Source organism: Furipterus horrens, unplaced genomic scaffold (assembly GCF_987537825.1).
Source record: "Furipterus horrens unplaced genomic scaffold, mFurHor1.1.pri manual_scaffold_6, whole genome shotgun sequence".
Classification (NCBI taxonomy): Eukaryota; Metazoa; Chordata; class Mammalia; order Chiroptera; family Furipteridae; genus Furipterus; species Furipterus horrens.
Window position 1 is genome coordinate 155,634,145 of NW_028327176.1, and position 26,707 is coordinate 155,660,851.

A 26,707-nucleotide genomic window follows, 5' to 3' on the forward strand; every position below is an offset into this window, starting at 1 on the left:
AAACAAAAAACAAGAGATAGAAAACAGGAGCTTCTTAGGGGTAGGAATCATGTGTTTTTGTTTTTGTTTTTTATTTTGCATATTCTGTGCCTAGAATGCGTCTGGAAAACAGTATGTTTTCAATACTGTCTGTTGAACTTGAGAATGGTTTACAAGGCTATACGTGTATTATAACAATTTAGAGTACTTTATTTGGATTTACTGATTTCATATTGCAGTGATTACATTTTTGTTGTTGTTAAAAATCCTCAGATGTGATAGAATTTAAAAGTTAAAATAAATGGAAGTTGAAAAGCTTGAAACAAAGGAGTGCATATAGGAAGAAGTTAATGCAGCTGAAGAAGGAAAGAGTTTTTGTAAAGCTGCAAGAGACTGGTATTTTTATCCGTTGTGTACATTGTAGTTCCAGTATCTAAAACAATGCCTGGGACCAATTAGGCAGTCCACCAACAATACGTTGTAGGATGGATGGATGATGGATGGATGGACGGATGGATGAACGAAAAAGGAACGAGTGGATGATCGACTGAGAACTCGCCCGGAGGACCAGGGTAGTAGGACACACTACAGCCACAGAGACCGTGCGGGTTTAAAATCCCGCAGTCGGTGCAGATACCGGCTCCTCCTTCGGTGCGTGCAGCCAGGGCGCGCCTCCTCTCAGCCCTTCCGCGGATTTGTGCTGCAGCCGCCGCCGCCGCCGCCGCCGCCGCCGCCGCCGCGAGCAAGGGCTTCTGGGAACCGAGCCTCGGGGTCTCGGGGAAGGGGCGCAGGTGGCCGCCATCTTGAGCTGCGAACCTGGTCGCTAAGTTCAACGCTAGGGGCGGAGTGGCGATCGCACTGTTAACCCGCAGCAGACGCCGCAGTCGGGGGCTGGAAATCAGGACACCGGATAGTGCCCCATTAATGGGTAAGTGGGAGTGACACAGGCCAGGTTGGATGAAGCTTGGGTTTGGTTCGTTTGGGAGCTAGTAGTTCCTGGGGCCACTGTTTTTATTTACTCCTTTCCTTGCGAAGGGTTCAGAACCTGGCCGGGAATTTCTCAGGATCCCCCGAGAGAGACAGCTGTGGCGGGGGTGTGGCTGCCGGACTGTTCCCTGCAGTCTCGAAGGCACGGGGAGTCCAGATCCTCTCGGACTGCCAGGCTCGCCCTCGGAAGGAGCTTTAGGCAGCCAATCTCATCCTCTCACCGCTCAGTTCCATTTCTCGGTATTTTGTCTTCTCGGTACGTGGGCTTGCAAACGTTGCCAGCCACTTCTGGGACTCAGCGTTTGTCTGGGTCTGGCGGCTTCCTAGGAGTACCGTAGTGTCCAGGATAAGGCAGGGTCGTCCTGGGGGCCTACGTGTCGCACCCTCCATCTTCGCCAGCCGCCCTCTCCGGCGTAGGTGCAGGTGCCTGGAAGGGCTCGGTCCCTACGCCGGCGAGTGTGGGTTAGATACGTTTCTCTCCTTGTCTGTCAACTCCCAACACGAAAGTTTAGTAGTGTTTCCTCGATAATGCATGAGAGGTGAAAGAGTCTGAAAGCTGTGAAACCGTATAGTGGTACTTCAGAAGAATATGACATTGACATTTACTCGAACTCTTTTTGAACACATTAAAAAAAAAAGCTTCTGACTTGATGTCTCTTCATTACAACACTGAATGATTCACATTCTGTAGTTTCCTTACTTTCTGGGTAAACCAGAAACGGTGCTAGCCTTCAGATCTTGAAATTTGTTCAGTTGTAGAGCCTGTAGTCGGCCCACTTTCTCCTTTGTGCCAATCCTGTAATTTTACTAGTAGACACCCAAACTCATGGAGTTGGAGGCTTTACTGATACAAGAAATTATGTTGCGATGTTAGAAAAATTTTAGATTCCAGTTATTTGCCCCTCAACACAAGTTTTCAAAGAGCTGAGACAAAAATAAGCTTATGGCTTAAGAAACTCCTCTGTTTTACAACTTTAGCGTGTCTGAATAGCGTTTCTTATATTTTTAATAACTTATACAAGACAGCAGCCTTTGAAGTATAGTCTTCAAAGTTATTTTCCAGAGAACAAAACAATCCCATTGGGTTAGGAACCTTTAGAGATCATTTTCCTTAGAATTTATGTTCTCTTTAAAACAACTACTGTGAGGATGCAGGCAAAAAGTTAGTAGTGTAGAAGAAAAAGGAACAAATGAAGTATTAGTTATTGGGGCTAGATTTTATTTGGTTATATGTTTATATAAAAAGGTTTTAATGTGGCCACCTAGATCAGCGATTTTCAGCTGGTGTGCTGCAAGAGACACGCTGGTGTGTCACAGGAATTTTTAAAACATGCAATACTTGATCAGTGAGGGGCACTGACCTCTTTTCCTTAGATTGTCAAATAAAAAATGACAACAGCCAACACAATAGACATCCAATATGACTGAATCAAAATTATATAAAAATTGTGTCATTAATAAGAGCTTAATCTCTTGGAGGGGAAAAATAGAGACCAGAGTTCGAAGCTGATCTTCAACAAACAGAGCTTCATCATTGTTGTTTGATTATAGGGTGGGGCAAAAGTAGGTTTACAGTTGTCATATGGAAAATAATACAAGAACAAACACTTGTGTTTCATATATATATTTGTCGGATTGACAAATATATTTTTGTTGTGCTGCAGAACTTTAGTAATTAGTTTATGTGTGCCGTGAAATTAAAAGGTTGAAAATAGCTGACCTAGCTTAATGGTTTTAGGAATAGTGTCTAGTGTATGTGTTGGGTAGGCACAAGGTGATTCGATCAGACGTGGGGAGAAAATAGTAGAACTTCTATTAGTTTACCTTTTAAAACTATTCAACTTTTTTTCTATTTGTGAATTTTGTAATGGGATAGTTTATTAGGCTAGTAATATACACATATAAATAAACATACTGAGAATGAATGCGCAAATATAGTTTGCATACATAAGAATATGTGATCAAAAAAGGTTAGTGGTCCCCTGGCTGCTGTGGCTCAGTGGATTGAACGTTGGCCTGTGAGCCAAGTGTCGCTGGTTCGATTCCCAGTCAGGGCACATTACTAGGTTGCATGTCAGGTCCCCAATTGGGGGCGCGAGTAAGAGGCAACCACACAGTGATGTTTCTCTCCTTCTCTTTCTCCTTTCCCCTATCTCTAAAAATAAAAATAAATAAACAAACAAACAAATAAATTATTTAAAAATAAAAAGGTTAGTGGTCAAGGGTCTACCTAGATAATGTCTAATATGTAGGTAATATATATTTTTAAAAGGATTATTGCCATGAAGATTTTATTTTGTTAAAATATTTTATACTTACTGAGCATACAGGGTGGGGCAAAAGTAGGTTTACAGTTGTGAGTATGGGAAACACAAGTGTTTGTTCCTGTATTATTTTCCATATGACAACTGTAAACCTACTTTTGCCCCACCCTATAATCAAACAACAATGATGAAGCTCTGTTTGTTGAAGATCAGCTTCGAACTCTGGTCTCTATTTTTCCCCTCCAAGAGATTAAGCTCTTATTAATGACACAATTTTTATATATGAGATAATTAGAGAACAGTGCTGAACATTGTGATCAATAAAGCTGGATTCATCTGTTTCTAATGACAAATATTTGTTGGCACACACAATATTGCTGAAATCAGTTCATTAAATATTTTAAAGAGGGATTTGGGTGGATTATAAATATACTTTTAATTGCTATAATACATCTGTGTTAAGTTGAAAGACACAAAGTACCTTTTAAATCATTCTGAAGCTCTCAACCCATTCTCTTCTACCTTTAGCTCCACCACTAATAAAATTTCTCTCACTGTCTTTACAGTGACCTAATTATCAAATCTATGTCTCGTATGGTACTTGGCTTATTGCAGATACTTACATTTGCTGGATAAATCAATGAATGCATAAATTGAGTGGCCTGTTTCTAGTGCTACTGTAAGTGAAATACTCCTTTATCTTTTGAATTCCCTTCTCTTTCATAACTCTTTATTTTCTCCTGATACTTTTGACCTATTTCTTTTTTTAGTTCATCCTCACCCTAGTATATGTTTGTTTATTTTAGAGAGATAGGAAGGGGGGTGAGAGAGGCATTGACATTGACATTTATGTGAGAAAGAAACATCAATTGGTTGCCTCCTGTACGTGTCCCATCTGGGAATCAAACCCACAACCTAGGTATGTCCTGACTGGGAATCAAACCTGCAACCTTTTGGTATATGGGATGATGCTCCAGTCAACTGAACCACCTGATCTGGACTGACATTTCTCTTTGGTTTCCTTTGCTCTTTCCTCTTACACTAAAATATGAACATTCTCAAGATTTCTCCTTTGGTCACTTTTCTTTTATAGCTCTACATAGTGTTGAATGATCAATCAAGACTGTTCTGAGTTTTGATCCATATTTTAATCATCTATAGATCAGAACTTCCTATATGTGCTCTAAGTACTATAAATTTAACATATTTGAAATGGACATGACTATACAGCTATTTGAATGGCTACAATTAACAACAACAAAATCCTGACAATACCAAGTATGGACAGGATGCAGAGCAACAGGAACTTTTTTCCATTGCTGATGAGAATTCAAAGTAGTAGGTACTTTTCAGTTTGGCAGTTTGTTATAAAACGTGAAGCTTACACTTGCCGTATCATTATCTATCAATCCTACTCCTAGGTATTTACTAAAGAAGAATGAAAACTTACATTTACACAGAAAACCTGTACATGAATATTTGTAACAGATTTGTTCATAACTGCTTTAAACTAGAAACAACCTAACTGTTCTTCAGCTAGTAAACAGATAAACTGTGGTATACCCATGCAATAGAAAACTACTACAAAATAAGAAGGAATAAACTGTTGGTATGTGCCCACAATGGATGTCTCAGAAATACACTAGGCAAATAGAAGGAAGCCAATTTCAGACTATATACTATTATTATTCCATTTATGTGAAATCAGGAAAAGGCAGAACCATTGAGGTGGACAACAAATTAGTGGCTGCCTGGTGGTAAGGATTGGACGATACTTAATAGGAGCAGCAAGAGGAACTTTTTGGGGGGTGATAGAGCTATTCTGAACCTTGATTGTGATGGTTATATGCTAGGGCATTTGTCAAATTCATAGAACTGGATACCAAAAGAGTGATTTTTACTGCTTGTAAATTAAGAAATAAAACAGTCGAATGCATTATGTTTGTCTGAAAAACAAGTAAGCAAGCAAACAAAACCATCACTTTCATTCTCCATCTATAGTCCTTGTCTTGGGTTATTGTGTCATTATATTAAAATAGCTCAAGCTTAAAACCATGTAGCCATCCTCAACTTCCTTTTCTTCCTCACCACATAATTCTTTACATTCATTTGGCCTCTAATTATTGAATCATTTCCAAAATCTTTTTGGAATCAACCTGTCTTCTATATTTCCAGTGCAACTACTAATTTAGTTCAGGTCTTTATCATTGAGGTCTGAAACAACCTTCTCTTTAATTTCTTTAATTCTGTTCCTTAAGATTGAGTCCGAATTTCTCTACCAGATTACAAGAACCACATGTGTTCTTACCTACCTTTCTGGATTTATCTGCTGCTCCTTCACCCATGTGCTCCCTTGTTCAGGCACACTCCATTTCTTACTGTTCTGTGTTCACGCCAGACTTCTTCAAGAACTGCGCCTTTACATATGTTCTCTCTGCTTGAAATGCTTGTTCCTTCCCTGTTCCTTTTTCATCCCATTGCCTGGTAAATTCTTGCTTGTCCTTTAAGAGAGGATAACCGTGAGTACTTTCAGAGCTCCTTAAAGCACAATTTGTTGCCATGTATTCTATGTTCTTGCAAGATTTAATGCATATGTTTTAGGGTGATTTACTACTTATAATTTAATTTGCCAGTTCTTTAGTCTCATCTCTTTTGCATCAGGGATGGCAGGTAAATGTCAGCTTCTTTGTGTTTACTTCATAAGTGCTAATCCATCACCATTCTTTCTGGTTGGATGTGAGTATGTTCTCAAAATTTATCAGAATAACATTTGAAGCAGCCGTTAATTATCTCTCATGTTAAATTCAAGTTGAAACCCTACATTAGACTCATTTTTTATGTGTAAATCCAGGATAGGTTGTAATATCAGTAATTTAATATTCATTTCAGATATCAGAATATCAATATAATATCATTATTAAAAGTATACTTATTTTTCTAAAAGTAAAACATTTCAAAACTAAAAGCTTCATATTTATATAAAATATTTTAAATATGCTTATAAAATATTTTTATAAATGTTAGTTTTTAAATACATTTGTAATTAAAAATATTTTAAAATAAAGTATACAAGATTTCAATATTTAAAAAGAATAATTAGACTATAGCAATGAAATCTGGCATTGCAGTCATAACTCAAGTCATGACCTGTGTGGCCTTAGTTCTTAAGCAGTACCTAAAGAAAGTGAAAGAACCAGACAACAGTAAATATTTGAGGTGTGCTTATTAAGCCTAATGCTTTATTCCATTGAAAATAAGATACTTTTTTGATGGCTTGTTCTTAATATTGCCAGAAGCTGTAATGTAGAAGTTTTTTATACCCAACTATTTCATGATTATTTCCTGTCTGACTGGTTTTAAGATGCATCCCATTTCAGAAAGGTTGAAATACCAGGGATGGGGGCATGCACCTTAGAATCAGTGAACTTAGGGTAATGACTTTGTGTTTAGTATGGAATCTATTATCTGTTTGATAGTTTAGTCCTAAAATATTAGGTCATTTTTCTCCAATTAGATATGGAAGTGCGGGAATGTGTGCTTTGTACGTAATTTTCAGAATGGCTTTTGTTGGTCTATTTAATCTGTGAGCCTGAATTTAATTACCCTAGGGTAAACATCTCATGTTGTTTGAGAGTTACCAGTATCCATTCTTTTCTCTCCTAATCTTAAGATGCCATGGCTAGTCCAGGGAAAGATAACTATAGAATGAAAAGTTATAAGAATAAAGCCCTAAATCCCCAAGAGATGCGTAGACGAAGAGAAGAAGAAGGAATACAGCTTCGAAAACAAAAAAGGGAAGAACAGGTAGGTGTTTTAAAATAATTAATTCTATTTAATACAAAAGCAGTATATACACATTTTAGAAGTTGTATTATTATTGCTGGTTGTTAGATAATTTTAAATGAGAAAGTGTTTTAGGAAAGTGAATATAGATACATCTATTCTTTAATTTATTGGACTTTAAAAGTAATATTAGCAAACTTATGAATCAGAATCCTGTGCTATTTTTAATCCCTGACAGGAATAGCTTTTTAATTTTATTGGTAAATATTTTACGTTAATCATATTTCTACCCTAGTGGTAAGAAATGTTTATTCTTGAGCTTATTTAAATCACTTCTATCTGTCATTATAAAATTTGCCTCCTAAAAAACATTAATTATATTCATTTGTTGTTTTATGGTGTTCATAGCACTTGCCTCTAAGTTAATTATAGTCTTCTTCCTAAGCTAATCATACTGTTCCTACTAGTCTCATCATACAGATATTTTAGCCTTTTGTGTTTGAACTTTGTCTATATGACATTAGGTATAGAAAAACCTTTTAAAAGAGTGCATCACAATATTTTTCATTGAAGATATACTTAAATTTAGAAGCATTTATAAATAATAAGGAGGATGTGGGCCTCACATACATGAATTAAAACTAATGTTTGAAAAGGACTAGCAATGAAGAAAGTAGAGAAAAAGGCCTGTTTTAGAAATGTGATTGTGATAGTCATCTCCCTGTTTGGAGTATCTAGCACAGTCCCTACTGTATGATAATGGGTACTAAAAAAAGAGAGAGAGAGAAATCTGTTGAATAAATGATTAGAAATGATTGAAGACGAGCAGTATTTATTTTGCTATTAGAAACATAATAGCTTTTTTACGCTTAATTTTGATTTAGGAAATGTTCCTTTATTTTTTATAAGTCATGTGGTGTCTTTAATGACAGTTAATGAACCAGTATGAGAACAGTAAAGTAATATTATGGCAATTTATACCAATCATTCATTAAGCATCAGAAATATCTGTTCTATGTAATGTAAATGTCAATGAAAGGTAAACCAGAAAGTGATTTCCATCTACCCAAGTGGCCTACCACATTTCCTTTGGCATTTCAGGGCTTTGCAAACACAGACTATTTCTACAGTATCATGAAATCATAGGATTTTGTCCTAATTCAGTCTCTTCACTTTATAGATAAGAAAATTACAGAGAAATCAAGTGTTTTTACCCCAAGGTCACAGAGTACTAAAGGCAGATCTTGGACCCAGAATCCAGAATTGTCCTGATCCCAGATCCAGTGGTCTTAATGTTCAAAAACCTAAAGACTCCCAAGGAATTTTATCTTTGTTGGCTTTCCATTGGCCTTTGGGGGCCAAATGCACACATGGGTTGATGAGTTGCAAATTCCAATTCTAGAGTTCTGGAGAAATGGTGACTAAATGTTCTGTGTGTCACTCAAGTGATTACATGCTTTAGTTATTTCCAAAAATAGTTACAAATGCAAATCCTAACAAGTGTTTTATTTTAAAGAGGCATTAACAAAATAGGCAAAGGAAATGGAAGGTTCATTATTTCATGTTTAGAAAAGAAGAATGGAAATACTGTGCTTAGGATGACTTTTCTGTTCAATCTCTCACTTCCTAGCTATTCTTCCAAGACAGTAATTGCAGAGCACCAGCAATAAGGTCACTCTTGTATCATTTGTGTTGCATATGTGTGCTTATAATTTTTGTTATGCGTCATACACAGATGTTCCTAGTGGGCTTTGTTTGGCTCTGCCTCTCCCGGAAATGGGCAGAAACAGACAGAAAACAACACTGGGACTGTTTGCAAGAGCTGTCATTTTACCAAAATCCATATTCCTTCTCCTCTTTTCCCATGGACGGTGTTCCTTACTGCCTTGGCTGCCAGCCCTCTGCCCCTTATAGGCTTGAATATTAGGACTGAGGAAGATCAACTCCAGTGAAAGAACCAGAAATGACTGAAGTTCCATTCCAACCCAGATATTCTGTATATCCTGGTTTATAAATATAATCTTTCCTACATCCTCTTTGAAATTGTGGCCCTTCTGATTGAAACCACTAAAGCAGGTACTGTTTAATCAAGGTGGTCTTCCCTCAGTTAGCCAATGTCAGACTAGTTATGAATTTCAGGCAGAAGAATATAAAAGAGGGCAGAAGAGGGAAGAGGAGAAATAAAAGGAAAAGAAAGGAAAGAAAGAACAAGAAATGGAGAATGAGTGAGGAAGAAGAAAGGGCAGGAAGAGAAAGGATAAAGAGAAGGAGAGGGAAAGTAGAAGCAAAGGAGAGCAAAGAATAAGGCACCATAATATTTGGGATGGCACAACCTGAATTTGGTGTGCTGGAGTAAAAAGAGCAGAGATTTTGGAGCATGAATAACTGTCTTGCTTTCAACTTGACCTTTATTTTATATGTGATGTTAAACAAACTAAATAAATGTATAATACCTACCTGGCAAAGAAACATAAAACACTGCCTATGTTATTTTGTGGGGTTCTTTTATGATGAAGTGACCAATGAAATGTACTTTTAAATCTCCCTTAATTACCTCACCATGTCTTTTTCCTTCACTCTCTTTTTCTTTATATTTATCCATTCCTAAATTAATAAGCATAGAGCCATCTTTCCTGAGGGGAGTTCTCTAGTCCTTGTTAATCTGATATACTAACTGTTACTACACCACTTTATCTCTCCCATGTAACAGATTTATGTTTTAATTAAGATTTTCTTGGAAAAATTCTTAGGCATCTCATTATCCAGTGTGGGTATATGTGGTTTTTCAAATGTTGTAAATATAAATGTGTATTCTTCTCATGAGACTTGACCCAAAGGGATTAAGAATGACACAAAGCAGTCTATAGGACAAGAGCTAACCTAGCCCAGAAAGTCTAAGTTCTAATAGATAATTTAGGTCTCCATGGTAAAATGATTGGGAAATACTAAAATACTTTGATTTTTAATGACAAAATTACTAGCTTGTTTTGTTCACTTAAATGAAAAATATAATTTCATAGGAATTCATTGTTCTGTGGAAAACTCAATGTTTAGAGTGATTTCTCTTTATTACAGCTGTTCAAACGCAGAAATGTCTCTTTGCCCAGAAATGATGAATCTATGCTAGAAAGTCCCATTCAGGATCCGGATATCAGTTCCACTGTACCCATTCCAGAGGTAGATATTACAAAAATCTATTCAAATTATACCTCAATAGTATTTCCGAAATAGTGGACACAGCAGATATTGTCCATATAAAGTATTTAAATGATGAATTAATTTTATGTTCTTTTCTGTATTTTAGGAAGATGTTATTACCCCAGATATGATTCAGATGATTTTTTCTAATAATGCTGATCAACAACTAACAGCAACGCAGAAATTTAGAAAGTTGCTTTCTAAAGGCAAGAATTATTTTCAGTATGCTTATCTGATATTACAACATTCTGTAGTAGTATTTTATTTATGAATATTTTTTATTTTGAAGTACTTTTCTTTGATAGAAGGGTCTTAATTGTTCTTTAAAGTATCATTTATAAGTAACATCTTTTAAAACATCATATTATCAAAGTAACATTGACTGTAGAATATTTGCCAATATAAAAAATTAAAGAAGCAAATGTAGAAATCATTATTCCTGCTGCCAAGAAACAAAGTTATAGAAACATGTTTTTGCATTTCTGTAAAAATATTTTTAGAAGTGATTTTTTAAATGGAAGCATAACATCAGAGTATGAATATAAAGTAATTTAATCAATCAGACCTTTTTTCACAGTTTTTGATTTTCATGAACAAAGCTACAAATCCTTCTACAACCTAAAACTTCCTTAGTACAAATTCATAAAGTGAAATCGTGGGCCAAGGGAATAAACAATGTTTTAACTGTACCCCTATCTTCAGATTGTGCAAGTATTCTTTTTACCATATTCTTAACAGCATGACCAGCTATTAAAAAAAAAAAATGCTTATGTAATAGTAGTCATTGTGTGGTATTTATTGAGTTACTGAAGTTGAGTAGTATTCTTTAATTATTGACTTTTGTAATTTGTAATTTGTCCAATTTTATATCAAGTTTATAAGAATTCCTTATTCAATAAAAATTAACCCTTAGTCTCCCTTGTGTTTCATATATATAATTTATAGAATTAGTAATTCCAGTTATACTGAGTTGTATATATGAACTGATAAGATTTTTGAAAATGCCTTTGGCTAGCTGCCTTATCTTCCTCAGAGAGGCAGAATTTAGTAAGAAATGAAGAGTAAAAGAAATCTTGTGTTCAGGTCAGCATAGATTACAAGGCTTTCTTATTGTAGTTCATGTTTATAAATACATTTAACTTTTGTTTTTCATTTATGCCAAGCTAATATAGCTTAGAAGTGACTTCCTCTTCCTCAGCATACTCCAGTTTTTATTTTTAAAATTGGGACTATTTTTTGAATTAGGTTATTATTTAAAAGGTTTTAATGTTATAATATTTTCTTTCAAGATTTCTTTTTCACATATGCATTATATTATAATGAATTAATAGGATTCATTTAGATTTAATACTGTTTAAGAATGTTAAAGTATGTCACCAGTGTTTTTATACCACAACTTCCCCATTAAATTCTTTAGTCTTATCCTCATTTGTTCCAATACCTTATGGTATTCTATTTATTTATTTTTCTTTCTTTTAACTGTAGTATCTTTTCATAGAGCCAATGACTTTTTGCTGTGTCTTTGTAGTGGGATTATGCTTGCTCAGGTTGGGGACATAGCAGGAATTATAGATGCTTTCTTTTACTGATTGTTGCAAATTCCTGCCATATCTTTCAGGCCTAGACAACTAGTAGATGTACTGTAATTTTACTTTATCCATCACTGTAGGAAACATGAAAAAGGAACTAGAACTAGAACTCATCTGACTTATGTAATAATGCTATAATCTCCTATTTACGTCCCTATCATGGCTTCTTTTGTAGATGTGAATTACGGGTTGTCCTTTTGTTAATTCCAGTTTTGTAGACATTTCTCCAAAGCTTTTTCATCATGGGGGACTCTTAGTTTTAAGTACTGAAGCAGATAATGTCTATTGCCATATTGGCTAAAGTCTTCTTTATAACGGTTGATCACCTTTGCAAGATAGTATATCTATTATTTTGTCAATTAATATAGTGCCAATGTGAGAGTTAATAATAGTTCATGATATCTGTTAGGTTAGCAGATGATCCAAGTGCACTTTAATTGCTTTATTTTAGATGAAAGTAACCATGAAATACAGAGAAGGAAAACTCTGACTCCAAAAAACCTCCGCTACCTTGCGGCATACCTCTTCAGGGGAAAGGCTAAGGGAGTAAACCCCGACAGAAAATCCGGAGCCGGAGTCCCTAAGGCGGTTTGACGTTGTAGTCAACACCGGCAACTCCTGCGGCGCACCTGAAGCCAAGCTGTATTGACTCCGTCTTTCCCTTGGACCCTTCAGCTGCGAAGAGAGGGGGGGTCTGCTGCATGGGCAACAGCAGACCCTCCATATCACCCTGCCCAGGCTCTGTAGCTTCAACTTCACTGGAGAGGACACTCCAGCGTCATTGCAAGATGTCGATTAAACACGGGAGGAGACAGATACCGTGTCACTCCTGAGTCGGACTGCACAACCATTCTCGGCGGTGCAGATAGACTCTTAAGAAGCTACACCATCGTCTCTCGAGACGGACGGCTGCCGAAACCATGAAATAATTTTCCAGGAACAAACCATATTTGTGTTCTTTTTTATTTTTTCTTTTTTTTCATATTTGTGTTCTTAAGCATCTCTACTTATCTGTGTATCTATATAATATATCTATATATTATATATGTTTATTTATCTACATATTTAGTTATAGTTGACAGTTTCAATACCCACTTCTCTCACGTGATATCCAGAAAACCCTATGTGTTCTTCTCACAGCCTCTCCTTTCTTTCCTCTCAAATAAAAAGAGCAAAAAAAAGTTTTTGTCTCTTTAAAAAAATGGGAGTAGATTTAGAATTATTTTTTTGGAAAAGAAAAAATGTAGTGAGATGAAGGTGGTTACTACAACCATATAATTTTGTTTTGATTTTTTAAAAGATGAAGGTAAAGGCATTAATAATATGTATTGTTTTATCCTGTTGGTGTTTTGCAACAATAGCAACAGTTGAAGTTGGGGTCTAGAATTTACATTTTGAAGAATTCACTTTTCATTTAGAAAACTTACCATGTATGGCTTTATTAACTTTGCATGCATAGCCTAATATTTGAACAAATTAGAAGGATATCAAAGCTGTAGAGAAAAGATAAGGAAGAAAGAAGTCCATTCCTTAATAAACCTTTCTTAATAATTGAGAGCATGATTCCAAGATTTAAACTGATTTAAAACTTAATAAGAAGGTTTTTCTATATCAAAAAGACAAGATTTATACAGATCTTTTATGGTTAACCCTTCATTTATTCAATCTATTGATTAAACACAACACATTCACATTTATATACGTTATTTATGATCAGTAACACAGTCAAACAGGAATTAAGAAAAGGAAGAGGGAAAAGTGGGCATGAGATTTTTCTCATGTGAATAGGTGGACAGATAACTAAATAATAGGTAAATTTGGGTGGTGGGTACAGGGCAAGGGGAAGGTATAAGCATAATGATGTCATGAGTTTCCTTTTGGTTGTGCTACATTTTAAAGAAGCTGTGAATAAAAAATATGACCAATAGATACTTAAAATGTGGTCTAGAATATAAGAGAAAAGAATTCAGTTATGGCGGTTAGATTTGTGAATTATCACAAGTGATAATTATAAGTGACAAGTGAATTAGCAAAATAGGTACATTTTTTAGAAAGATAATAACGGAGAGAAAACTGACCCAAAGGTGCATCAACAGAAAAGTTCCTGGAAAACCCCAGGAGTATACTTTTTGCTGAAGTTAAGGGAAAAGAAAGAGTTCTTGGTACTTAGATTGGAGCAGCTGAAATATTGTTTAAAATTTTTTTGAATGTCTTTGTTTTAAAATTACTTAGAAATTTAATGATTCTCAAAAGTCCTCTGTACGTAATGAAAATTTATCAAGAATTCTAGATAGCCCAATAGCATTTCTGTAAACAATAAATAATAGGCTGAGAAAAAGAGAGACATTAGAAAATTGATGGCTGATAGCAAAGGAGACATCCCTGGAAATTGGGGTATGGTTATAAAGCAGCAGTGGGAATTTTATTCTTTAGTTGTGTTTTGAGTATTGGACTGAAATAGCTCCCATATTGTGAAGGTGACCTACTAAATAGCCTTAGTTTATAAAATTTAATATTTGTACATGTAAATATTTAACTTATTATTTTAATTAATTTATTTTTTGTCTTTTTTTTTTTTTTTGTCTTCTTATCTTATTGGGGTGACATTGGTTTGCAAATCCAGGCCGGGTTTCAAGTATACAACTCAACAGACATCATCTGCACACTGCGTAGTGCACCCATTGCCCCAAGCACAGTCTCTTTAAGTCCCTGTTCCCCACCTCCCCTTTGTCCACCTCCACCTACCCCCACCTCCCTTTTTCTACATTTTCTTGTCATCATGGTTATTGAAAAAGAACATGCTTTGCAATAAACATTGAAATTATGAGAACATTATTTTTCTTCAATTACATCCAGCTGAGTTTTAAGTTTGGTCAGTGTCCTGTTAATTGACACAGATTCCAGGTCATTGTTGTTTTTTGTCTATGTAATAACTTATTTTTTTTTAATTTTTAGAACCTAATCCACCAATTGATCAAGTTATACAGAAACCAGGAGTTGTACAGAGATTTGTGAAATTTCTTGAAAGAAATGAAAATTGTACTTTACAAGTGAGTTCTATAGTTTTCTACCTTAATTGCTTTCAAGATATGAAATGATTAAAGTTTCTAGTGAAAGAAAGTTCTGCAATACTGAGTATATTATAAGCTTCAATGAATACTTGGTCATGGTTGCAATGCCCATTTCTTCTAGGAACCGTTACTTTACTAATTTTGGGAAAAGTTCATAAAATTATTTCTAATGTTAGTAAAAAATTTTTAGTTGTCAGCCTTTAATAACTTACCTGTTTAGGGAAAGTTGAGGAAGACTTCACAAAGGTGGTGTTCAGAAGCTTATCTTGAGGATAAACGAGAGTTTGGCAGGCTGAAGTGGAAGTTAATTTCAGATCGTGAAAACTGCATGTATAGGGACACAGAGTATTAAAGAAGAATACTGGGGACTTGAGCATTTGTTAATTACTATAAGTAAAACCTAATGAAATTCAACAGTGTGGTCTTGGGACAGCTGTGTGCTGTGACATACAACCCAATATGCCAGCTCAGAACAGACTTAACAGAAAGGGCTCAACCTGGGGCCTACAGGTTAGTTTGGCCCACAAACAAGTTTTGTTTGGCCTGCACATGTTTTAAAAGATGTGAATTAGATATTGGACTTTAAAAAAAATGGGAAATTTCAAGTGAAAATGTAGGTGTTTTTTGACTTCTTTTGACAAATCAGAAGAGATGGCATTGTTGCCACATAGTGAAGATCTAGTGGACCTGAATAGATGCTCTGTCTCTCTCTTTTTTAGAAAGTTATTGTTTCCTTTCTAAAAATATCATAGCCATGCACTCCAGTTTGCCACAGTTTCCCACTGGCTCATATGACTCTTCTATGTTAATTATCTGTTATATGGACTTGTGAATTCATCACTCTCCACTAATGCATTCCCCGGGCTATACCTGGAGATTTTAATGGAGTAACCTTTTAATTATTATTTAGTTTATTTCATTATCTATAATTGGTTAGGACTATGGTCTCCATTGTTTCAAAATATAAATTCCTTTCTTAAAGTTTTTTTCTTAGACTGATAAAATATAACAACTGTACGTTTCGTGCCCTTCGGTAATGCTTTTAGTTGCATTTTTGTTTTATTAACCATAATGATATCTACCTTAATGCGAGAAGTTGTCTATGCCAAATATTTTTTAAAGATTTTATTTATTTTTAGAGAGAGGGAAAGGGAGGGAGAAAGAGAGGGAGAAAAACATCAATGTGTGGTTGCCTCTTGTACGCCCCCACCCAGGGACCTGGCCTTCAACCCAGGCATGTGCTCTGATTAGGATTTGTACTGATGATCCTTTGGTTCACAGACTGGCACTTAATCCACTGAGCTGCACCAGTCAGGGCTGTGCCAAATATTTTTAAAGCTATAGTTATGCCTTAGTTTGCTTGTGGATTTGCAGGTCATTTATTGTTTGAGAGGCATGGGTTGAATTTTTTCAGTTACTTCTGTTACCATAAATCCATCACATGTAAGTACAGTATGTCCAAATTCTACTTTAATTGTTATGACTACTTTGTCAGAGGCTCTGCTGTTTAAAAGAATACCACATGCCCAGCTTGTGGCTTTGATCTTGAACAAATCACCTAAATATCTGGATATCTAGTTATCTTATTTCTTAAATGAAAAGGTTCTGACTAGATCATCCCTAGGAAAACAAAACTACCTTTTACAATTCTAAGTTCTGTTAAGTAGTGTGTCATTAATTTTAAACTGTTTGCTTTAGAACACTTGGCTCTCTAATAGTAGACATTAAGAGTTTTGTGAATTATAAATTCAAATGTGTTAATTTATTGTTCATGAGTTTGTCAATTTTTATTATATTTTTCTCAGTTCTTATCCAGATTAAAAAGTTTTTTTTTACAATTACGCATTTTTATCTAAGAAATCTGATTTCACATTGAATCTTATTAAATATAAGGTAGTCTTTTTCTCACACTTGTCCCACGTCTTTACTCCCCCTCTTCTTCCTTCTTCCCTTTTCAGACATTTCTTTGGTGCTTCATTTATTCTATTTTTATTTTTTCTTAGTTTGAAGCTGCATGGGCGTTAACTAATATAGCATCTGGAACTTTTCTGCATACCAAGGTAGTGATTGAAACTGGGGCTGTTCCAATTTTTATCAAACTTCTTAATTCAGAGCATGAAGATGTTCAAGAACAGGTAAGTTTCTATTTGAACTGTTATATTTACTAGATTTTAATTTAATCATGAAAGTACCAGTTGTGATTATGGTTTGAAATTTACTTTTACCAAATTGCCTGTATATTACATTTTTAAATACAAAAATTTCTACCATGTCAAGTTGGAAGGGAGAACTTGCAGTCTCAGGCATCATCCTGTGTTATATATGTGTAATCTCAGTTATAAAGAAGTATTATACCCATTTATAAAAGGGCATACTGAGACCCAGAAAAGTCAGTAATTTACCTAAAGTCACAGTAAATGGCTGAACCAAATTTTAAACCTGGGCTGTTCTCATTCCTTATTCTCTGTTGTATGTATTTTGTTTCTCTTAAAAATATTACGTGATTTTGAGTAGAACCAATTTAAAATAAAATTTAAACACATATAGTTTGTACCATCCAAAGAAAACCAAATGTTTTGGTACTTTGTTTTGACTCCTTTTAATGCAACTTGATCTGATACACACACACACACACACACACTCACACACTCACTCTTATATTTTCCCATTTAACACTAATATTGGGACCTTTTTCTTATGTCATTAATTGTATTTTGAGAAAATTTTACTGATTACTCATTATCCATTCAAGTATGTATCATAATTTATTTATCAATTGCTACACATTGGAGTTTTTTCTAGTTTATTAGTGTTATTAATATTAATATTATGATAACATTGTATATTAGCTTTTAGGTGCCTCTTGATTATTTCATTAGGGAAAAATGACTTTGCTATTTTGAAAGAAAAACTTAAAATTCTTATGACATTTTTCAAAGTTGACTTCCAAAAATGTTATAGCAGTTAATATCCCCACCAAGAAAATATTAGACTTCACAGGGGGAAAAATGTGATTATTTTGAAAGAATTTTCTTAAAAAAAAAAAAGAAAATAAACTTACGTCTAGAACGAATATTAAAAATACTCATGCTTTAAAAGTTAAATTTTGCTTATTGAAAGTAATTTATATCTACTGCTGTGTTTATATGAAAAATTTGAAGTGAGAATATAATAAAGTGGTAATTTCACATCTAATTGAAATTTAATAGATAAGTAACTTGATCTTTTACTACCATTTAATTAAAAAGCATAGTGAACTTGGACCAATTCTAAACTTAAACCTACTTTTAGGATCAATCCAAGCCAATTCTCCTAATAGCTTTACTGAACTTTTCTATGCTTCGTCTTTTTCTTTTTTTTGCAAATCAGTTTCTTCCCAATGAGTGGATTCCTTGTCATAGGAGCAAACTTCTAGTATAGATAACTGGAAAATTCAGTAAATACATATATTTTGTCTCTCCTTGAAGATTTGATATTTCTTTATTGAACAGAATAGATATTTCAGTAGTATGTAAGGAAAAATTTAAAAATGTACCATCCTTCAATTTGCTTAAACATATTATTAAATAACACTTGTAAAATTTTTCTTTCTTACTGTTCTGGCTTTTTTAACATCTTGAAAACTTTGTTCTGTTCTAAAATCTCATCTTAAGAGGGAGCATCTTATTTAAAATATTGTGGTAATGAAATGTAATTTTTTTCTTCTGTTTCTCAGGCTGTTTGGGCACTTGGTAATATTGCTGGTGACAATGCAGAATGTAGAGATTTTGTTTTGAATTGTGAAATACTTCCACCTCTTTTAGAGTAAGTACTTTAAATTTATCACAGTTAAAGTAAGTGCTACTCTGCACTATATTTCTATGTACATAATTAAGTTCTTAAGTGATGTTTTGAAATTTGGCTTATGTTTAGCCATGCCTGTGATAGCTTGAAAATAGTACAAAAAAAATTTCCTATTGTTTCATATCTATCCTTTATGTTTGGAAGCCATATTTCATAAGTCATTGCTTACTTGATACTTCTGTGTTAAAATAATTATTCTACAAAGAAAGGTTATGTAGCAGTCTTTAATACAATAAAAATTTAAATGTTGCTAAATTAGAGAATCTTTAATACATGAACAATGATGTATTTAATATTTCATGTTTTTATATTTGATTTCTAAATATTCAGAGGAAAAAGGTGTGAGTACTTCAATTTTTGTTTTTCTTTTTCAAGATTAAGGATTGCATTGAAACCACAAATTACTTTGGGGAGTATTGCTATCTTAACAGTATTAAGTCTTCCATCTATGAACATGAGAAATCTTTTAGTATACAGGCATACTTCACTTTATTGCTCTAATTTTTTTAGTTTCCTAAGATGAAGATTTAGGTTATTGATTTGAGATTTTCTTTTATAATGTAGATGTCCACAGCCATAAATTCCTCTCTGAGCACTGCTTTCACTGCATCCTGTGTGTTGTGTTTTCATTTTAATTTATTTCAAAGTTTTATAATTTTGTGGGTTTTTTTGTCAGCTGTTTAAGAGTATGTTACTTAATTTCCACATATTTGTGAATTTTCCAATTTTCCTTCTATTAGTGATTTTTAGTTTCATTTTTTGTGGTCAGAGAATGTACCTTCTATATATTAGTCTTTAAAATATATCATATTTGCTTTGTTATCTTAACATATAGTGTATCTTGGAGAATGTACATTTGAGAAGAATATAGCATATTGCACTATTATTGGGTATAGGGTTATATACGTGTCTGTTATATTTAGTTGATTTATAGTGTTATGGAAGCCCTCTTTTTTATTACTGATCTATCTAGGTGTTCTTTCCATTATTGAAAACAGTGTACTGAAGTCTCAGTTGCACAACTGTCTGTTTCTTCCTTTAATTCTGTCCATTTTTGCCAGTATATTTTGCTGTGTTATAATATCTTACAAGTCTATGTGTCATTACTTTATGATGGATTGACTTTTTATCAATATATAATGTTCTTTGTTTCTTAAAACAATTTTTGGCTTAAAGTCTATTTGTCTGATATTAGTATAGCTACCCTGGGTTTGGGCTATCATTTGCATGACATGTCTTTTTCTGTCCTTTCACTTTCAGCCTATTTATGTCTTTGAGTCTAAAGCGAGTGTCTAGATGGCTCATGGATTGTTGTTTATTTTTGTTTTGTTTTTAAATGTATTCTGGCAGTGTGACTTAATTTGAGAGTTTAATCCATTTGCATTCAATATAAGTACCAATGAGGAAGTATTTCTGCCATTTTGTTTTCTATATATCTTGCACCTTTCTTTCTCAATTCCCTAATACCTTCTTTTTTTTTTTTTTTATTTTTATTTTGGTTTTTCAATTACAGTTGTCCCCTTTTCCCCTAATTTCTCTCCCCCACCCAACCCACCCCCTCTCCCGCAATCATATCCCTCCCCGTTGTCCATGTCCATGAGTCTTTTATACGGGTTCTTTGACTAATCCCTTCCCTTACTTATCCCCCTTCTCTCCCTCTCCCCTCCCCACTATTGACTGCTATTCTGCTCTTTGTTCTATTTAGTTCCTTTGTTTGTGTTGTTCTTTAGTTTCCTGTATTAGGTGATATCATATGGTATTTTTCTTTCTTTGCCTGGCTTATTTCACTAAGCATAATTCTCTCTAATTCCATCCATGTTGTTGCAAATGGCAGGAGTTCCTTCTTTCTTTCTGCTGCATAGTATTCCATTGTGTAAATGTACCACAGTTTTTTGATCCACTCATCTACAGATGGGCACTTAGGCTGTTTCCAGCACTTGGCTATTGTAAACAGTGCTGCAATGAACATAGGGGTGCATAAGTTCTTTTGAATTGGTGTTTCAAGATTCTTCGGGTATAATCCTAGTAGTGGAGTCGCTGGTTCAAAAGGCAGTTCCATTTTTAATCTTTTGAGGTAATTCCATACTGTTCTCCATAGTGGCTGCACCAGTCTGCATTCCCACCAACAGTGCAGTAGGGTTCCCGTTTCTCCACATCCTTGCCAGCACTTGTTGCTTGTTGATTTGTTGATGATGGCCATTCTGACTGGTGTAAAATGGTATCTCATTGTGGTTTTTATTTGCATCTCCCTGATGGCTAATGATGTTGAGCATTTTTTCATGTGTCTATGGACCTTCTGTATGTCCTCTTCGGAGAAGTGTTTGTTCAGGTCCCTTGCCCGTTTTTTAATTGGGTTGTTTGTTTTCTTGATGTTTAGTCGTATCAGCTCTTTATATATTTTGGAAATCAGTCCCCTGTCTGTGATGTCATTGACAAATATGTTTTCCCATATGGTTGGTTTCCTTTTCATCTTGCTGATGTTTTCTTTTGCTGAGCAGAAACTCTTCAGTTTGATGTAGTCCCATTTATTTATTTTTTCCTTTATTTCTCTTGCTTTAGGAGATGTATCCGTGAAGAGATTGTTACGTGAGATATCTGATATTTTCTTGCCTATGTTTTCCTCTAGGACTTTTATGGTGTCACGGCTTACATTTAAGTCTTTGATCCATCTTGAGTTTATTCTTGTGTGTGGTGTAAGTTGGTGGTCTAGTTTCATTTTTTTGCAGGTCCCTATCCAGTTCTCCCAGCACCATTTGTTAAAGAGGCTCTTCTCACTCCATTTTATGTTCCTTCCTCCTTTATCAAAGATTAGTTGACCATAGAGGCCTGGGTTTATTTCTGGACTCTCTATTCTGTCCCACTGATCTATATGTCTGTTCTTATGCCAGTACCATACTGTTTTGATTACAGTGGCTTTGTAGTATTGTTTGATATCTGCTGTTGTGATTCCTCCTGCTGTGTTCTTCTGTCTCAAGATTGCTTTTGCTATTCGGGGTCTTTTTTGGTTCCATATGAATTTATGGAGTATTTGTTCTAGGTCTGTGAAATATGTCATTGGTATTTTAATAGGGATTGCATTGAATCTGTAAATTGCTTTGGGTAGTATGGCCATTTTGATGATGTTGATTCTTCCCATCCAAGAACATGGTATTTGCTTCCATTTATTTGTTTCTTCCTTAATTTCTTTCTTCAATGTTATGTAATTTTCAGAATACAGGTCTTTTATCTCTTTGGTTAAGTTTACTCCTAGGTACTTTATTTTTCTTGTTGCTATAGTAAATGGTATTTTCTTTTTTGTCTCTGTCTCTGCTATTTTATTGTTGTTGTACAGAAATGCCTTAGATTTCTGTATATTTATTTTGTACCCTGCGATTTTGCCAAATTCACTTATTATATCGAGTAGTCTTTTAGTGGAGTTTATAGGATTTTCTAGGTATACTATCATGTCATCTGCATATAATGAAAGTTTTACTTCCTCTTTCCCAATTTGGATGCCTTTTATTTCTTTTTCTTGTCTGATTGCTGTGGCTAGGACTTCCAACACTATGTTGAAAAGGAGTGGAGAGAGTGGACAACCTTGTCTAGTTCCTGAGTTCAGGGGGAATGCTTTCAGTTTTTGTCCATTGAGTATGATGTTGGCCTCAGGCTTCTCATATATAGCCTTAATTATGTTAAGATATGCTCCCTTTATTCCCATTTTGTTGAGTGTTTTCATCATAAATGGGTGTTGTACTTTATCAGATGCTTTTTCTGCATCTATTGAAATGATGATGTGATTTTTGTCTTTCATTCTGTTTAGGTGATGTATTATATTTATTGATTTGCGAATATTAAACCATCCTTGCATCCCTGGAATGAAGCCCACTTGATCATGATGTATGATCTTTTTGATGTATTGCTGGATCCTGTTTGCCAATATTTTATTGAGGATTTTAGCATCGATGTTCATCAGTGATATTGACCTGTAGTTTTCTTTCTTTGTTGTGTCTTGACCTGGTTTGGGGATTAGGATAATACTGGCTTCATAGAAAGAGTTTGGGATTTTCCCCTCTTCTTGGATTTTTTGGAACAGTTTGAGGAGGATAGGAGTTAGTTCTTCCCTGAATGTTTTGTAGAATTCGCCTGTGAAGCCATCCGGTCCAGGGCTTTTGTGTGCCGGGAGATTTTTGATTACTGTTTCAATTTCCTTTTTTGTTATTGATTTGTTGAGACTTTCCACTTCTTCTTGATTCAGTTTTGGAAGGTTGTATGTTTCTAGAAATTTGTCCATTTCTTCTAGATTGTCAAATTTCTTGTCATACAGTTGTCTGAAGTAATTTCTAACTATCATTTGTATTTCTGAGGTATCAGTCGTGATTTCTCCCCTTTCATTTCTGATTTTATTTGTGTCTTCTCTCTTTTTTTCTTGATTAGACTGGCTAGAGGCTTGTCGATTTTGTTGATTTTTTCGAAGAACCAGCTCCTAGTTTTGTTGATCTTTTGGATTGTTTGTTTAGTCTCTATGTCATTTAGTTCTGCTCTGATCTTGATGATTTCCTTCCTTCTTCTTGCCCTAGGCTTTGTTTGTTGTTGTTGTTCTAGTTCTTGTAGCATTGTGGTTAGGTTTTTTATCCTTCTTTTGGTTTAATTGATTTTTAAAAATATAGTGTTGATTCCCTTCTCTTTTCCTTTTCTCTATATTTTTTGGTTATTTTCTGAATGGTTAATTTAGGAAGTATAATTAATATTTTAAACTTATAACAACCTTGTTGGAATTAATACCATTTTAGTCTCAATATTGTACACAAAGTCCGGTATATCTCTATCCTACCCTCTGTAAGTTTTTATTTTCCCAAATTACATTATTATACATTGTGCTGCCATTAATATAGATTTATAATTATTGCTTTATGTATTTGCCTTTAATTCATATAGAAATAAAGAAAAATTACAAACCAATAATATGATAATACTGCCTTTTGTATTGACCTATGTAGTTATTTTTAGCAATGTTCTTTATTTCTACTTAGGGTTTTTGAGTTATTTATTTTCCTTGTATTTCAACCTAAATTACTCTTGCAAAGCAGACCAGTAGTGATGAATTTCTTAAGCCTTTGCTGTTCTGGGAATCTTTTACTTTCTCCTTCATTTTTTAAGATAGCTTTGCTGGATATAGAATTCTTGCTTGACAGTTTTTTCTTTTGGCACTTTAATATAATTGCATTGTCTCTAACCTCTATGGTGTTTTTATGAGAAATCAGCTGTTGATCTTAATGAGAGAGTTCCCTGTTAGTCAAAACAAAGGCAAGCCTCTTGCGTTAGTCCTTCAGGGGGCATTCAGACAGGTCAAAACAGGGAAACACAATTCCTTGAAAACAAAGTTTCCTTAGCTCCTTTTGGAATCAGGAACTCATAATGGGAACTCTGGCTTTTGTGTACAAGTGTCATGCTAGACTGGGGGGTGGGGGTAGGGGAGGATTGGGTAAAGTAAGTTACACTGCCAGGAAGCTCTCCCACTAGATTTCAATTCTTTCTAGGTTAAAAGTTTTCTTGGTTACTATGAATTTTTGACTCTCTTTGAGAGTTCAGATAAAGTTGATTCTGACAGGATTTGTATGTTTTTTCACTGTTTCTGGGGAGGAATGGACCTCCAGAGTTCCCTTCTTTATTATTTTTCCCAATGTCATTGCAGACTAGGGGTTTTTCTTTAAAACTTAGGTTCTCTATACTTCTAGCTGGTTGGAGATTTAAAAAATAGTAAGATAGACAATTAGTTCCAAAAAAAACCAAAAAGGAACAAAACCCACCATCTTTTCTCAACAGCTGATCTTGATTCAATTTGACCCTACCTTTCTTGCTTAATGAATTTGTAAAATGTATTATTTTCATGGTGAAAAAGGTGATCTAATACTCTTTTAAAGTATATAGAGATAAGTAACTCAATTCCCCATGACACCATTTATTTTGAACAAGTTTTACGTCTTGTAAGAATCCACTCAGATTGTAGTTTCAAAATTTTAAAAAGAAAGCCATGCTATATTATTTTTGTTTCTGGAAATGTAATGAATTTTAAAAACTCCCTTTTCTTATTTTTTCAGTTCATTTAGAAGGTCTTATAAAATATATTGAGAATTATGTTATGATAGAAAGCAGCTGAAGAGGAAAAATGAAAGTAAAGTGACAATTCCTTTTTTTTCTTGGCAGGTTATTAACAAATTCAAACAGACTCACAACAACCAGAAATGCTGTATGGGCCCTCTCAAATTTATGTAGAGGCAAAAACCCTCCTCCAAACTTTAGTAAGGTATGAGTGAAACTCACAAATTGAGGAATCTGTCTACATAAACTTTTAAGACTCCTTATAATAGATTTTTAGAGATTGGAGGGACTTTATTCTTATTTTAGTAATTATTTTCCTTATTGACTAGACAATATTTGCACATTCACAAAATAAAGTGATATATAGTGAATAGGAAGTTTTCCTTTTTACCATTACCACACTCCATGATTTTCTTTCCTCAGATGCAACCACTGTCACCAGATGTTTATGTATCTTAGAGTTGACCTTAGAAATCTTCTAGTCTAGTTCTTGTCATTTAGGAAATCGAAGACCCACAAAAGATGAAGGTAATTCATCCAGGTCCACTGTTAGAAAATTAGAAAAGTAACTAGTCCAGAGTGACTTGTGCTTTCACATTGTTCTTTTGATCTGTTAGAATATCTTTTACCCCATCTACTAATATTCTGCTGCTAAAAGAATAGATTATTTATATATTCTCATTCTAGTAGAATGTGGGTAAATTTTCGGATACCATTTTACTATTTTTGTATTCAGTGTCTTTGTGAATTAAAAGGGAACAATGAGTGCCACACTAAGATAAGCTCAAAATCTGGTAAAGATTTAATGATATAGTTTCTGGATGGAAAAATAATAAATACCTAATTTTAAAAAATGATGCATGGATTAGTATGCCTTCTCATTAACACTTCACCGTTCCAACTTTGAGAATTCATGATTTAAGCACACTTCATCTGAACTGCCAACATGACTTTAAAATCTCATTGTTGATCTTTTACCACACCCCATAGTGTGTTATGGGTTCAATCATAATTCATGAAATTCTTCCACAACCTTCCATACCTGTTCTGTTCTGTGTTTATTGACAAGTAAATAATATGACTAAGAAGCTGATTTAAGACATTGTAAAGTATGTTAAAAATAAAAGGGGTAACAAATTTCTTATTTTAACCAGAAATTTGGTGTAATAGGTATACAGTTGATCCTCGAACAATGCACGGGTGAGGGCACCAAACCCCCTCACAGCCAAAATATGCACATAACTCTTGACTCCCCCGAAACTTACTTGTCCCTCAGTATCCACTGGGGATTGATATCAGGAACCCACTTGGATACCAAATCTGTGGATGCTCAAGTTCCTTATAGTATTGGCATAGATCAGTACATACAGTTGGCCTTCCACGTCTGTGCACTCTACATGGAAAACACTACTGGTATTTATGAAAAAACTCCACATATAAGTGGATCTGTGCAGCTACAACCTATTTTTCAAGCATCAACTGTACCTCTTAAAAGAGTTTTGAAGAGTTTTGAGTAAGCTATGCTTCATGGAAACAAATTATGAAATAATATTGTAGCAACTGCTTTATTCAGTTTAAAAGGATTTTATATGATTTTCAGTTTAATAATAGAAGGGGAAGGAATGAGTATTTGGACTGGGTATAATACAAGGAAAATAATTTTATGAGGGTCACAAGTATCCTTTAAATGGCCTTTAAAAAAATGTATTATATTTAAAAACTGATGATTTAGCAATGATTGTTTTAGAATTGTAAGGAAAGAAAATGTTCATATTTTGTCTGAGGACATAAGGGTCAGTGTATCTGATAATGATTCCTCTACTTGCTATTTATGTCTTGACTTTTGTGTATATAAAATTATGTATGTGATTTATATTCATGGTTTTAGCAATCATAGCAATTTTTAATTTTGCCT

General features: G+C 34.4%; 1 protein-coding gene across 2 annotated transcripts in view; it reads left to right on the plus strand.

The window, feature by feature from the left end:
* Positions 1 to 710: 710 nt before the first annotated feature.
* The window catches only part of KPNA5 (karyopherin subunit alpha 5), a 56,997-nt gene continuing 31,000 nt past the window's right edge, over positions 711 to 26,707 (plus strand). The window contains exons 1-8 of one of the 2 annotated variants that reach the window (XM_090280611.1): positions 711 to 907; positions 6,901 to 7,034; positions 10,089 to 10,190; positions 10,318 to 10,417; positions 14,756 to 14,850; positions 16,875 to 17,006; positions 18,587 to 18,675; positions 24,898 to 24,997. In XM_090280611.1, coding sequence (XP_090136737.1) covers positions 904 to 907; positions 6,901 to 7,034; positions 10,089 to 10,190; positions 10,318 to 10,417; positions 14,756 to 14,850; positions 16,875 to 17,006; positions 18,587 to 18,675; positions 24,898 to 24,997 — 756 coding nt within the window. In that variant the 5' untranslated portion in view covers positions 711 to 903. The remainder of the gene's footprint in view (positions 908 to 6,900; positions 7,035 to 10,088; positions 10,191 to 10,317; positions 10,418 to 14,755; positions 14,851 to 16,874; positions 17,007 to 18,586; positions 18,676 to 24,897; positions 24,998 to 26,707) is intronic. The other variant, XM_090280612.1, reaches the window with a different exon arrangement.